At 48.7% G+C, this 13,559-nt stretch overlaps 1 protein-coding gene across 4 annotated transcripts in view; it reads right to left on the bottom strand.

Moving 5' to 3' along the window:
- Positions 1-13,559, bottom strand: part of TACC2 (transforming acidic coiled-coil containing protein 2) — a 186,178-nt gene that overhangs the window by 158,414 nt on the left and 14,205 nt on the right. For all 4 annotated transcript variants that reach the window (XM_024756028.1, XM_024756027.1, XM_024756029.1 and 1 more), the window contains exon 3: positions 9,714-9,826. In XM_024756028.1, coding sequence (XP_024611796.1) covers positions 9,714-9,826 — 113 coding nt within the window. The remainder of the gene's footprint in view (positions 1-9,713; positions 9,827-13,559) is intronic.

The raw sequence follows: 13,559 nt of genomic DNA, 5'->3' as shown, positions 1-13,559 counted from the left end.
GACTGGGGTTTGCTTTCTAATGTGTCTCTATGGAGACCACAAGGCAAATCTTTTCAGGCACCTGTAAGGACTCAGCGTAATGGCTACGGGCCTGGGCTTTGGGTGGCATCAAACCAAGTTGTATTCTAGTTCCCACCATGCTACGTTTTGTCTGTGTGACCTGGGGCTGGTTCCTTCACCTCCCAGAACCTCAGTTTCCTTATATAGCCCCTCAGGTCATCTGCATTCATCCACACAGAGCTGCTAGAATGAGGTATGTGTTTCAGCCCTGAGTCCAATGCCCAGCATGCAGTGGACTTAGTTTGAAAATAACTGACAAGGGAAAAGAATCTGAAAAAGAATATATATATATTCTGAATATATATATATCCTGAGTCACATTGCTGTACACCTGAAACTAACACAACATTGTAAATCAACTACACTTCAACAAAAAATAAAATAAAAATAATTTTTAAAAAAAAGTCAGTACCTTTATAAACTAAAAAAATAAGAAAAGAAAAGAAAATGACTATGGGAGGCAAGGTATAAGAAACATCCTTACCTGTCATTTGGAGCCCATTATTTCTTTTTTTTCGAACCGTTTTTCTACCCTTCCCTAGGTGTTCCCTACCCAAACGCCAAGGATTTTTTCTTCTAAGTTTGTAGTTTTGAAAGATCCAAGAGGTTGAGCTTAATGAATGTGCTACATCTCCTATTTTCCACATTTAAAGAAGTTCTGAAATTTAAGAGGCTAGTAAGTCTAGTGCTTCCTAAATTCTGTTTCTTATAGATCTATAATAATTATACCTCTTCCTTCTGCCTGGGACCACCTTCTTTCCCCACAATCCCCTACTTCTACTCAGTTTTGAAGCCCCGGCTGCAAGGCCATCTCCTCTGGGGGATGCTCCTTCTTTCCTCAGCGAGTCTGGCCTCTCTCCTGTCCCTGTGCTCCCACAGAGTCTGCCTATAGCATTTAGCTTCTTCTAGAATTATTCATCTACATGTCTTTCTCTACACCTGGACCAACACGTCCTGTTCATCTTTGTACCTCTGGCCTCAAGCCCAGAGCTTGCCCTGTGGTGAGCTGTGGGTCCACGTTTGTTAAATGGACTAAGAAACCTGTCCCTCCTCCAAGGAAATTCAGGCGTTTAAGGTGTTGGGTGTTAAGATTCTGCACCAAAAATTCTGAAGTGTGGGTATTTTTTTCCCCACACCGACAAGCAGTTCTCCAATACCAGCTGGGAGTCCTACAATTCAGCTCCATTCTGACACGACCTGGAGGTACACTGCATAGCATCAGACCACACAGGCTAAGGGCTCCGTCCCACAGGAGTGCTCCCGCCACCCCAATAAGTCCAGATTGCTACCTGAGCTTCTGACCAACTGGCTATAAATCAGAGGTTCCAGTGACCCCCCTCCTCGGGTTTAATTAATTGGCTAGAGTGGTTCACAGAACTCAGAGAAACATTTTACTTCCTGGATCACCAGTTTATTACAAAAGGAACAGCCCAATGGCGGACGTGCATAAAGCAAGGTATGGGGAGAGAGTGAGGGGCCTCCATGCCCTCTGAGCTTCGCACTCTCTTTGACTCCATGTGTCCACCACCCCAGAGGCCCTCTGAACCCTGTCTTTGTGGGGTTTTAAGGAGGCTTCATTACATAGGCATGACTGATTAAAATCATTGGCCATTGGTGATCAATTCAACCTCCAGCCCCTCTCCACACACACACACACACACACAGAGGTCAGGGAGGTAGGACTGAAAGTTCCAACCCTCCAATCACAGGGTTGGTTCCCCTGGTAACCAGCCCCCATTTTTAAGTGCTTTCCAAAAGTCACGTCATTAGCATAACAAAAGACACCTTTATTGCTCTCATCACTTAGGAAATTCCCAAGGTGTTAGGAGCTCAGTGCCAGGACTGGGATGAAGACCAAATATATGTTCCTTATTGTAAATCACAATATCACAGGTATATAGCAGGAAATGAGCTATGCCTGAAGCACAAAGGAGAACCCTGCTTTTCTCTCAAAGATGGTGGGCCATCCTACGTTTCTCCCAGTTTGAGACAGAGTTTGTGATGGTCACCACGCTATCTTGCCAGATTGGTACCTGGTAGCAACAGGATTTCCTCCTGGACACTGGGTCTGTGACTTATGGAACTCAGCAGATAGACCTGTTCAGGCCAGTTTTTCATATCTCAGCAAATGGCTCCCGTTACCCAATTGCTCAAGCCCAGACTTTGGGAGTCTTCCTTGATTCTTCTCTCCCTCCTTCTAAATCCCATCCATCCACAAGTTCTGGCATCTCTAGCTCCAAAATATCCAAAATACTCAAAGCTGCATATGTTTCTCCATCTCCACTGTTATCACCTCAGTCCTTGCATCATCAGTGGGCCAGTATCGCCCCCAGAGGGGTGAAAATTGGCTCTCAGGAGGCAGGAAAAGAAAATCATACATATTGCGATGGTTCGCAGCCCTCCAAAGACCACAATACATAAACATATGCACTATAGCTGTGGTACTGAAGTTTCTTGGGGAGGGGAAGGCAATTTGGAATAAAATATCTACAAAGGTTCCTGTGGGAGGGCAGGGAAAGGAAGATAATGAAAACAAGGCTGGGAATCCCTGCCCTAGCTCCAGGCACCCCTTCATCCTTCAGGGACCTGCAATGACCTCTCCTCTGACTTCCTGGCCTCCAGTCTTTCTCCCTTGCATTCTCCATACAGCAACCAGAGAGGTCCTGTTTCAACACATATCGGCTCACGTCACCTAAATCTGGGTGTCTTACCATGGCCAGCCCTCAAGGCCCCAGTCTGGCTGATCTGACCCCTGCACACTTCTCGCTCACTCATCAGTCTCCTCCTGTTTCTCTAACACACTAAACTCATTCCTCCCTCACGTCCTGTGCACCGCCTGTCCCTCTACCTGGATCTTCCCACGCCTGCCTCCTTTTTGTCATTCCAGACTTAGTGCAAATATCACTCCCTTGCTTGACCATCTAATCCAATGGTTCTCAAACCTTAGTGTGTAACGGAACACCTGGAGGGCTCACCCCAAAGTCTGGGGAAGGGCCCAAGACTTAGCATTTCTATCAAGTTCCCATTTGGTGCTCAGCCTGCAGATTTGGGAACCCCACTTTGAGAACCACTGATCTAATCCAAACTAGTCACTCCCTTCTCTGTTCTTGTCAATCACAACACCAGGTTGGTGTCTTTCAGAGCCTTGACATTACCTGAAAGTGTCTGTCTTCCTTCTGTTCCATGTCTGTCTTCCTCACTACAACCTACTTACCAGCTGGAGCAGAAGCCCCAGGGCTTCTGGTGTTATTGGCTGTGTCCCCAGTGCCTCGCACAATGGATTCCCAATAGATATTTATGGAAAGAAAAACATAGATGAGAGAAAGGGAGGGGGCAGGAGTTTAACGTATGCTAATTATCCCTGATTTCTGAGCCTTCACTATAAACTTCACAGACAAGCAAACAAAAGGTAGCTATGGTTATTGGCCTGAGGGTAAGCCCTGGGTCAGTGCTTCCCACACTTTATCATGAGAGTCACATGGTCTTCTTATTAAAAACAGATTTTGTGGTCTCACCCCAAGTCTACTGGATCAGACTCTTCAAGGGAGGGGTCAGGAAATGGGGTATTCTGACACGTGATAAGGTGAACCTGGCAGTCGATCACTATTCACGATGTCCCTGCTGGACTCACCCTGGGTGTTTATTAAAAACATAGACTCCTTGGCTCCACATCTAGTGATTCTGATGGACCAGGAAGGGGCCTAAGAATTTATATAGTTAACGGACATCCGGGTAAATCTTATGATCTGGGAAGTGTGGGAAACACTGTCCCATATGAGTTCATTTACTGTCCTTCACCCCAACCCCGATCTGTTCCTGCGTTCTTATTTTTTCACTTTTTTTTTTTTTGCGCCACGCGGGCCTCTCACTGTTGCGGCCTCTCCCGTTGCGGAGCACAGGCTCCTGACGCGCAGGCTCAGCGGCCATGGCTCACGGGCCCAGCCGCTCCGCGGCATGTGGGATCTTCCCGGACCGGGGCACGAACCCACGTCATGTGCATCGGCAGGCGGACTCTCAACCACTGCGCCACCAGGGAAGCCCTGTTCCTGCGTTCTTAAATATAGTTTTAAAGTCACACACACACACACACACACACACACACACACACCAGCAGTGGAATGAGCCAATCTATCTGAGAATAACTTGTGTAAATAACTGAAACCTCCACGAGGATATCATAGCATTTGGGGCCATAAGGCTCCATCATCATGCCATTAAACTGTCACTCCTCCCCATGCCAGGGGTCAGCTTACATAAAGACCATACCAGCAGGGTTCCCAGTAAGCTTGATGGTCTTTCCTTCAATGTGCCTAAAACTGATCACAGTTTCCCTATAGCAGCTCTCACTTTGGACGTCCCAGTTTCTAATATTGGACCTTTCTTTTGGGTTCTTGGTCCAGAACCTTAGCATCTTCTTAGATTCCACCTCCTCTGCCTGCACCCAGGCCATCCCCAGGTTCTGTAGGTTTGAAATTAAGGAGGACCCTGTGGGCCCTTCCAAGGTACAAGCCCCTCCCTTGTCCCCACTTCTTGTTTGACCTTCCCTGAGTTCCAAAGAGCAGACTCAAGAAGTTAATGATTAGGACAACAGAGTCACAGGACTCCCGGTTCCTCCTGAAGGGATATAAATAGCAATATCCTGGTGGAGGTTGGTGACTCCATGCTGACCACAAGCATGTAGACCCCAGACTGGTTGGAACCAGAAGGTTGATGATTGAGATTCCACAAACATCACCCTGTTACCTTACCACCAACCAACGAAAAAAACGTTCATGAGCTAATCAGACACCCTGCGACCCTTACCCCTAATATTGTCTTTAAAAACCCTTCTCTGAAAGCCATCAGGGAGTTTAGAGCTTTTGAGCATGAACTGCCTGTTCTCCTTGCCTGGTGCCCTGCAACAAACACTGTACTTTCCTTCACCACAACCCAGTGTCAGTAGATTGGCTTTGCTGCACGTGGGCAAGTGGACCAGAGTTCAGTTCAGTAACAGGTTCTACCTTGGGGTGATTTCCCAGCCACCATCCTTCTACTACAAGAGCATCCCTTACTGTCCTTCCAGCCTACCTGCTCCAGCACATTAATTCAGGCTCTAAGTTCCCTCATAAACCCTTGTTTAAATACAACAAGCCAACCACAAAGTACTTCCCCAGCTTCCTGTTATCTGCAGGATAAAATCTCAGTCCCTTCCCTGACCTCCAAGTTCTCAACCTGGCCTCACTTCTCCAACCTTGTTTTTAGTGAACATCCACCACCAGGTCTGGGCTCACTTCCTGCTCTGCTCCAGAGAGGTCCAGTTCAGGAATTCTGCCCCTGCCTGGAACGGCCTCTACAGCCATCCCCTTTGGTTCAAGTCCCCCAACCCCCACCCCCAGGAGACTCTCCCGTCTAACCTAGCCCCCAGCAAAGGCGTCTTCCTCTGGACCCCAACAGCATGGAGCCATGGCACTCACACAGCTCTCTGGTATAATGCAGTGCTTCTCAAGTGCGGTCCCTGCAAAGCAGCATCAGCGTCACCTGGGAACTCATCAGAAATTCTCATTCTCAGGCCTGGCCCCAGACCTACCAAATCAGAATCTCTAGAGGACGGGTCCAGTGACCTGTGTATTAACCAGCCTTGCAGGTGATCCTGATGCCTGCTCACCTCTGACAGCCAGTGGAGAACAGTTAAGACTCTTGGCTGTTGAGTTTCCACTCCTCCTTCAGCGACAAGGGTGCCAGAAATTCACCCACGAATCACTTAGGGTCACTCCCTGAGAAAAGTCTGTCATCTCTGAAATATCACCTGGCACCCTCCTTGAGAGAATCAGCAAGTATGATATTGAAGCATAGGAAATGGCCACGATCTGACTTTTTTTTTTTTTTTTTTTTTTTGTGGTACGCGGGCCTCTCACTGTTGCGGCCTCTCCCGTTGCGGAGCACAGGCTCCGGACGCGCAGGCTCAGCGGCCATGGCTCACGGGCCCAGACGCTCCGCGGCACGTGGGATCTTCCCGGGACGGGGAACGAACCCGCATCCCCTGCATCGGCAGGCGGACTCTCAACCACTGCGCCACCAGGGAAACCCTATCTGACATTTTTTTAACCTACAAAAACAGTAATTTCCTCTGGTGCAACCTAATGGCTTCATTATCTGGGGAAAGGTTGTATGATAAGATCCATTTTGTTCTGAGGGTTTAAAAGGCAAGGGCAGCAGCAGCATAGCACAGGGACATCGGCGGCTAGGTGCTTTGTGATGACCTAGAGGGGTGGGACAGGGAGGGTGGGAGGGAGGCTCAAGGGGGAGGGGATATGGGGACACATGCATGCATATGGCTGATTCACTTTGGTGTACAACAGAATCTAACACAGTATTGTGAAGCAATTATACTCCAATAAAGATCTATTGAAAAACAAAAAAAGGCAAGGGCTGTTGGTATCCAAGGAGGGAAAGGCTCCGGGAGACTGGACAGTGGAGCTGGAACCAGTCCAGTCGCAAGTTTCCAGGGCAGCTGTGCTCGAGGGTGGACATCGCTGAGCAGTAAGAGGTGCAGACTCGGGCGAAGCTTAGGGGAGGGCGGGGTGATATTCTCGCGGGAGCCCAGGGCCTTGCGCAGGGTGGGGCACCGGGAAGGCGGGGCACCTGGGAGGCACTGCCCAGCCTCTGCACGGGCTTGGCCAATGCAGGGCTAAGTTACAACAGCGACACCGTGTGGCAACTGGCAAGCAAAGCAGTTAAACTGAGGGGACTCCCTACTGGATGAAGCGCTAACCTCTTTGGGGATGTATGAAGCCTGTTCTTGTGTATTCAGAGGGAAGAGGAGCTTCCAGGGGGAAACGATGGACTTTTTACCACTAGGGTTTTGATGGCATAGTGCTCCAAGCCTCGGTTTCCTCCTCTGGAAAGTAGAGATCACACCTGGGCAGAGGGACAATCTTTGGTAGTATTAACACGTGCCTTTCTCCTTATATTCTTCCCTTGCCTCCCGGTCCAGCAGGCCCACTGCAGGCCTTTCTGTGTTCTCTCTCTGGAGCTTTTCCAAGTAGAAAACAGAAACAGTTTGAGGGCAATGGGTCTCTCCATCTTTTGTAAAAATCTGTAGTACGTCCTTTGAAGAGAAAATGCTGGCTATCGGTTGAGGCAAAAGGAGACCACAAGCCCATTTTAGGATGATGAGGAGAGAGCATGGAAGGGTCCTAGGAAGTAGGGAACGTCCGGGACTCCCTCCCTGCTTCCTGAGCGTGTCCTCAGGCTCACGGGGGAGATGATCCCAGAGGACTGAAGGGAATGACCATGGGCTCCCAGCCTCACCAAAGACCCCCATGTGCCAAATGTATCGTGAAAGCAGCACAGTCATAGGGCTGGAGAGACAGTGTGGCCTGAGATGTGGACATCTCAGTGGTGATGGGGTGAGGAGGGGACAGATGATGGCCTCGATACACCAGGTCAGGAGAGGGGTTCCCAAGGATGGCTGACATGGGCGTTCCCGCCAGCCTGGCCAAGTAAGGACTCAGAATCAGAAATGAACTGATTTAAAGAAAATAAAAATTTTTTTTGCAGGCATAGAGCATTCGGCCTAGTTTCTAGTGCCCGTCTGCAAAATAAACGTCAAATCCTAGTCAGATGCTATCATTGTTGTGGATGCCAAGGGTGGCGTGCCCCACTGAAATAGCACACAGGGGACCCCATGCTCGCTCCCTCTTCCTGTAAACATCCTGACTCCCTGGCCTCCTCTTGCTAGTTTCTGAGTTAGTTAGTGCAGGGCCTTTCACAATAGACATGGGCACATTTACGGAGGAGGATCACGTTTTTAAGTGTGCACAGGAAGTTGCTTTTTTTTTTTTTTTTTTTTTTTTTTTTTGCGGTACGCGGGCCTCTCACTGTTGTGGCCTCTCCCGTTGCGGAGCACAGGCTCCGGACGCGCAGGCTCAGCGGCCATGGCTCACGGGCCCAGCCACTCCGCGGGCATGTGGGATCTTCCCGGACCGGGGCACGAACCCGTGTCGCCTGCATCGGAAGGCGGACTCTCAACCACTGCGCCACCAGGGAAGCCCGGAAGTTGCTTTTTTGAACTTGCTGTTAGAAGGCACCTCTTGTGCAATTTGCCTGCCAGTGAGAGACAATTCTTCAAGGGAAAGATAATTGATTTAAGCTGAGGAACAAGAAACGAAAGAACTTTGAGCTGCTGTTACTCCCCAGGCCAGCTGGGACACCGGCCCCAAGTAATTCCCAAACCTCTCCAGGAATCCCAGAACCTCACAAGGCTGGGGATGGAAGAGCTGGACCTTGGGTCTCAGCCAGCAGTGACTTCGCTTGTGTAGGATTCCAGATCATTAGATTCATATCACCAGGAGCCAGTTTAGACTGTCATCCAGTCTAGTTAGAGCCAAATATTAAACCCTTTGTCCTGCTACCCTGATAGAAAAGTGCATGAAGGTGGAACAGCCATGGGGTTCTGGGAGGGAAAGGAAGCCCCCATTTTACAAAGAATTGAGATCAAAGGTGCCATTCAAGGCATAGTCTGTGCCTCTCTCCACAAAAAAGAATCCTCTGCCCCAGGGATCAGCATTGCCCTAAAGAAATCCAATGTTCATGCCAAGAGGTTCAAAGAGCCTCTCCTCTGGAAACCGCATAACTGAAGACCACCCCCCCCGCCCCGCCCAGAAAATGACACCAGCCGGCGTGGAAATTCCTGCCACCAGGGGCCGCTCTTACTCGCCCATGACCCTCAAAGCAAAAAATATTGCTTAAACTCTTGACGTGAAAAGTGATCGCAAAGCGTTTGAGATCTGAAGTCAGTGATGGGGGATTTGGGGGGCTGGGGTGTGTACCACTCAGTTTTGCATTTTTGCTCCTTGAAGCTTTTGTTCATTTGTTCCTTTAAGGCCTGTAACTACAGCCTCCCAGACGCTGGGCTTCAATTTATTTGTTCAGGAGGGTTTTTCTGACCAGATCATGTGCTGAACCCACAGGCAATTATTAATTGACACCAGTGTTCCTGACCAGTGTCCGTGCTGGGGACAGAATGTTCACATCTGCTCGCCCTCTGCTTGTGACTGACCCCAAAACTGTGGCTGCTGAACACTATGTGGGGAGAGTCGATTGGATTCCTTCCCAGTAGCCCTAGCGGGGAAATCAGGACCTGACTGCGGGTCAAAACGAGGGACTACTGACCAGTGGGCCGCACCTGCACTGGCCACGTTCCACTGTGGTGGCGTGGCCTTGCTGATTTCTGAAATTCATGCACAGTCTCCCTGAGACTCAGTGATTGTTCTCTGCATCCTCTGTCTCATCCTCCGGTGCCCACCTCGGCTTCCTGCTAGAACACACACCTCAACTTTACCACAGATTAGTCACCCCTGTTAAGCCCCTTGGCAGCCTTGATCTTGGTTATTGTAAATTCCGACAATGGGGACAAAAGACCTGGCGTGCTGTGGAATGGAAGCCTATCATTACTAATTTCACCCCTGGGCAGGAAAACATTACTTTTCCAATCATGCATCTAGGCAATCACAAAGAGGTCTAGGAAACACAGCCTGGAGCACCTCACCACCAAGGACCACATCATGGATTTTAGGGTAAATTTTCCAAAGTAAATAGAGCAAAACAAACCCTGAACAGGCAGCGAGCTGGCCATGCCTTGGGCTGGGTCAGTCCTCCAGACCTGGTCCTACCTGGGCAGATCTCTGCGGTCATTGCTTCTGGGCTTCTCCTCTGGCTTCGTTTCTGCACTCTGACCGTTCCCAGGCCGTTCCACGGATCCTGGACTCCGAGCCAAAGAAGTCCTCTGAGCGACAAGAAAGAGAAATTGGAAAGGAAATCAAACAAGAGTCTTTGAAAACACAGAGACTTTATTAATGGTCCACTGACCACAACATTCCAAGGGCCGGGTTTCTGGTTTGCTTTACAGCCCATCTGAGCACTGACTCTGTGCCAGGCGCTGAGCAAGGCTTTGGGGACACACGGTGGGCAAAGCGACCGTGGCCCCCGCTCCCACCCAATGGAGGAGAAACACAGTGAACCAGAGATTTCCAGCTGAGTAGGTTGACTGTTTTAGTAAGAAACTGAGACTAGGAAATACATTATACTTTGGGGGTCGTCTGCTCCCTGGAGAAAGTGGGATATTGAATCTGAGATCTTAAAGTGTCTCGTCTGGGGCACTGCCTAGATGAAAACACACTTCCTTCCCCTGCCTCATGGTTTTGCACACCAGAATTCAGCTGGAATCCTGAAAGAAAAAAAAAAAAACTGAAGGAAGAAAATGAGGGACCCTGGGAACCTTAGGGCCCCTCACTGAGGTCCTGACCGTTCTGAGAGGTGGTCGTCTTTTCTTAAACCCCCGCAATAAGCTTGTCTGCTGTTCAGTTGATTTTTAAAACCAAGATGCAAACATTTAGAGCACAGTCAAAACTTCAAATCACAGGACGGAAAGAGATGAGATGTTTTTAAAACTCAATTTAAATTGTGCTCATTTAAGTCAGATACAAATATCAGAAATGGGGAAAGGACTTTTAGGAACCCCCAGAAGTATTCCCCAAAGCAGTAGTTGTCTTTTTTTTTTTGCGGTACGTGGGCCTCTCACTGCTGTGGCCTCTCCCGTTGCAGAGCACAGGCTCCGGACGCGCAGGCTCAGCGGCCATGGCTCACGGGCCCAGCCGCTCCGCGGCATGTGGGATCCCCCCGGACCAGGGCACCAACCCGTGTCCCCTGCATCGGCAGGCGGACTCCCAACCACTGCGCCACCAGGGAAGCCCCGCGGTTGTCTTTTATTTGTCTTCCCAGCAGTGTTCCTGAACCCCCCTCCGTGAAACAACACACACATCTTTCTTTGGGGCCAGATCTGCCTTCTTCTAGAGACCTGTTCCACGCATACCCTCCGTCCCTGAGGTTCTCACGGAAACGCCAGCCTACTGCTCCACACCCCTGCCTATCGGGATGCACACAAGACTCAAATTAAGAACAGGCCCTTCCTCAGGACTCCCAAAGAACAAGAGGGACGGAAATCTGGTGCCTGGTTCTGTAGAATATGAATGCAAGGGTTACCGGCAGTCTGTCCCTAGCCATTGTGGAGGCTGGCAGCCTGTAGCAGGAGAGCAGAGCCAGCAGGTAGAGAGAAGCCGAGATGAGATGCTTCCCCACCTGGTGCATTTCTCTGAACAGTTGACTGTTTGTGTTCACCCAGCTGTGTCCAGAGGGAAAATATAAAAGATGCTTCAGCTCTCAGGGACCCATATATTCCAGTGCTAACAGGAATACCATAATTAGAAAAATCTTCATTCACTTTTGCTGAGACAGAATGGGGGGGAAATAATAACACAACAATAATGATAGCACCTGTTTACTAAGCAGGTACCAGGCGCTGGGCCAGGAGCTTTCTATTTGATCTTCACCACAACCTGATGAGGAAGATGCTATTTGTGTCCCTGTTTTAGAACAGAGGCTTTGAGAGGTTAAGTATTTGGCCAAGATCACACAGCAGTGGAGTCTGGATGGACCTAATTCTCTCTGACCCCAAAGCCAAGGAAAGGCATCTCTATTCTATGCCTTCAATGGAGGCAAACAACTGGGGTTGATTCCTCACCTAAGCGGGGCCTGCGGACCCCAGGCTGGCTTGATCTCCATGCCGGCTGAACCATTCCCTGTAACGAGCGCCGCTGCCCTGTCCTGTGGGCCTCAGTCTCCTGATCTGTGACTCTAGGACAGCAATCATCCTCTAGGGCGGTATCAAGACAGTACAAACTTCACATCACGGGTAATTCAAACTCCAAGTGTTCCTGACTCTTCTGAGGAAGGTTCTTTATCTGTACAATATTACTACCTTGGGGTTCATGGTTTACCATTTTTACGTCGATAACTCCAGAATCACAGCACAGAGTGAGTGACATTTTCATATCCGGGTCCTGAATTTTTAAAATTGTAACCCAATTCCTACTTGTCTAACTGTCATGCAGGCCTCAGCTCTAAATACCTTCTGTAGCCAGGCTTCCCTTTCAATCACCCCGTTATCTGCAAATAATTTAACAGATAAATCGCCTGCTCTTTACTCCACGATCGAGGTGAAGAAATTCTGGAAAGACACTGACATGTCTAACAGCTCAGACAGATGCAGACAACAGATGGAACAGGGGGGCAGACCTTTGCCCTGACTAAAGGGGGGAGGGAAGCTCTTGCTGATCTTCCTCAGGCAAAGGAAGTATAACAGGGCTCAGATTCGTCTTTGAAGAACGAAACAGGATAGACCTTTCTCACTTTTCAGGGCCACCTCTCTTTCTAATAAAGAGCTAATCTGCAGTTCTCTCCAGTAAAAACACCCCTGGATGGAGTCAAAATAAAGGCAATAGTACTACCCATGGGAATGGCACGCTGCACTTTGCAAAGTTATTTCACATCCTCTGAGTCTTACAAAATCCCTGTGTGCTAGACAGGCAGGTAAAATAATGCTTTCCATTTTTTCAGATGAGAAACAGAAGGTTAAGTGGCTTGGCCAGGTCTCCGGCCTTGAAGTCCAATACTCTTTGCACGGTAATAATGACACCCAATGCCTACACAGCACATTTTCTGGTATAACAATAGTAGCAAACTTATCACTGTAAACACTTTCTATGTGCCACGTACAGGTAACCGCTGCTTTTCATGTTTGCTTTATGTAATTTTTTTATTACAAAAGACCTGTACATGTTTTCCCTAACCAAAAGAGATCCCAAGAGGATTTTTGCTTTTATGAAAAGAGGCAAAAAGCAAAAACAGCATTCAGCGTTTGTTTTGCAGCAAAGCCAGTATGGAGGCAGCGAGAACCCCCAGCAGCAGCAAGAGTGGCCCCGCCAAGCTCCTTCCCCGGGAACCTCACTCAGCATCACAGCATCAAGTCGCCATAGCTTTGAAAGGTGCCTGTGAGCGTCTGTGCTTTATTCAATTTATTCTGTGCATCCATTAGCAAGAAGTGTCCTAAGGTAATTGCTTCTTTGCTTTAAGCCATTTCAGCTTACAAAAGGTTTCCTAAGAATGCTCTACTTTCAGATAGCAGATAGCTGGGGAAATCTGTACTATTCTTTTAAGTGTTTAACATATTTCTAAACTCCTTCAATTCTTACAACAATCCTATTTTACTGATAAGATCACAGCACAGAGAGGTTAAGCCACTTGCCCGAAATCACACAGCTTGGAAGTGGTGAAGCCAGGACTTGGACCCAGACGGTTTGGCTCTAGAATCTGTGCCCTTGACCCCTCCCTACTTTATGCTGCCTCACCAAGCAGTGGAAATAGTTTCCTGTGATTCCTGCCATCTTCCTGCCACGCTCAGAGGAACTGAAACAACTGGACGTTTATGAACAATGTGATACAGAGGCCTAGAGTCAATGCCTAGAATAGCTCTGGCACAGAGAGGCATTCTAGAAATACTTGTTGAATGTATGAAAAGTAGATTATTCCCATTTAGTCTGGTAGCCACTTCTGCAAATCGAGGGAAGCACACTCAGTCCTTGGAGCTCTTGCTTCTGCCACATTTCCTACTGCTTCTTTGA

This window comes from Neophocaena asiaeorientalis, unplaced genomic scaffold (assembly GCF_003031525.2).
Source record: "Neophocaena asiaeorientalis asiaeorientalis breed wild unplaced genomic scaffold, Neophocaena_asiaeorientalis_V1.1 scaffold85, whole genome shotgun sequence".
Taxonomy (NCBI): domain Eukaryota; kingdom Metazoa; phylum Chordata; class Mammalia; order Artiodactyla; family Phocoenidae; genus Neophocaena; species Neophocaena asiaeorientalis.
The sequence above is the reverse complement of the archived record's forward strand: the minus strand, read 5'-3'. Positions and strand labels throughout refer to the sequence as shown.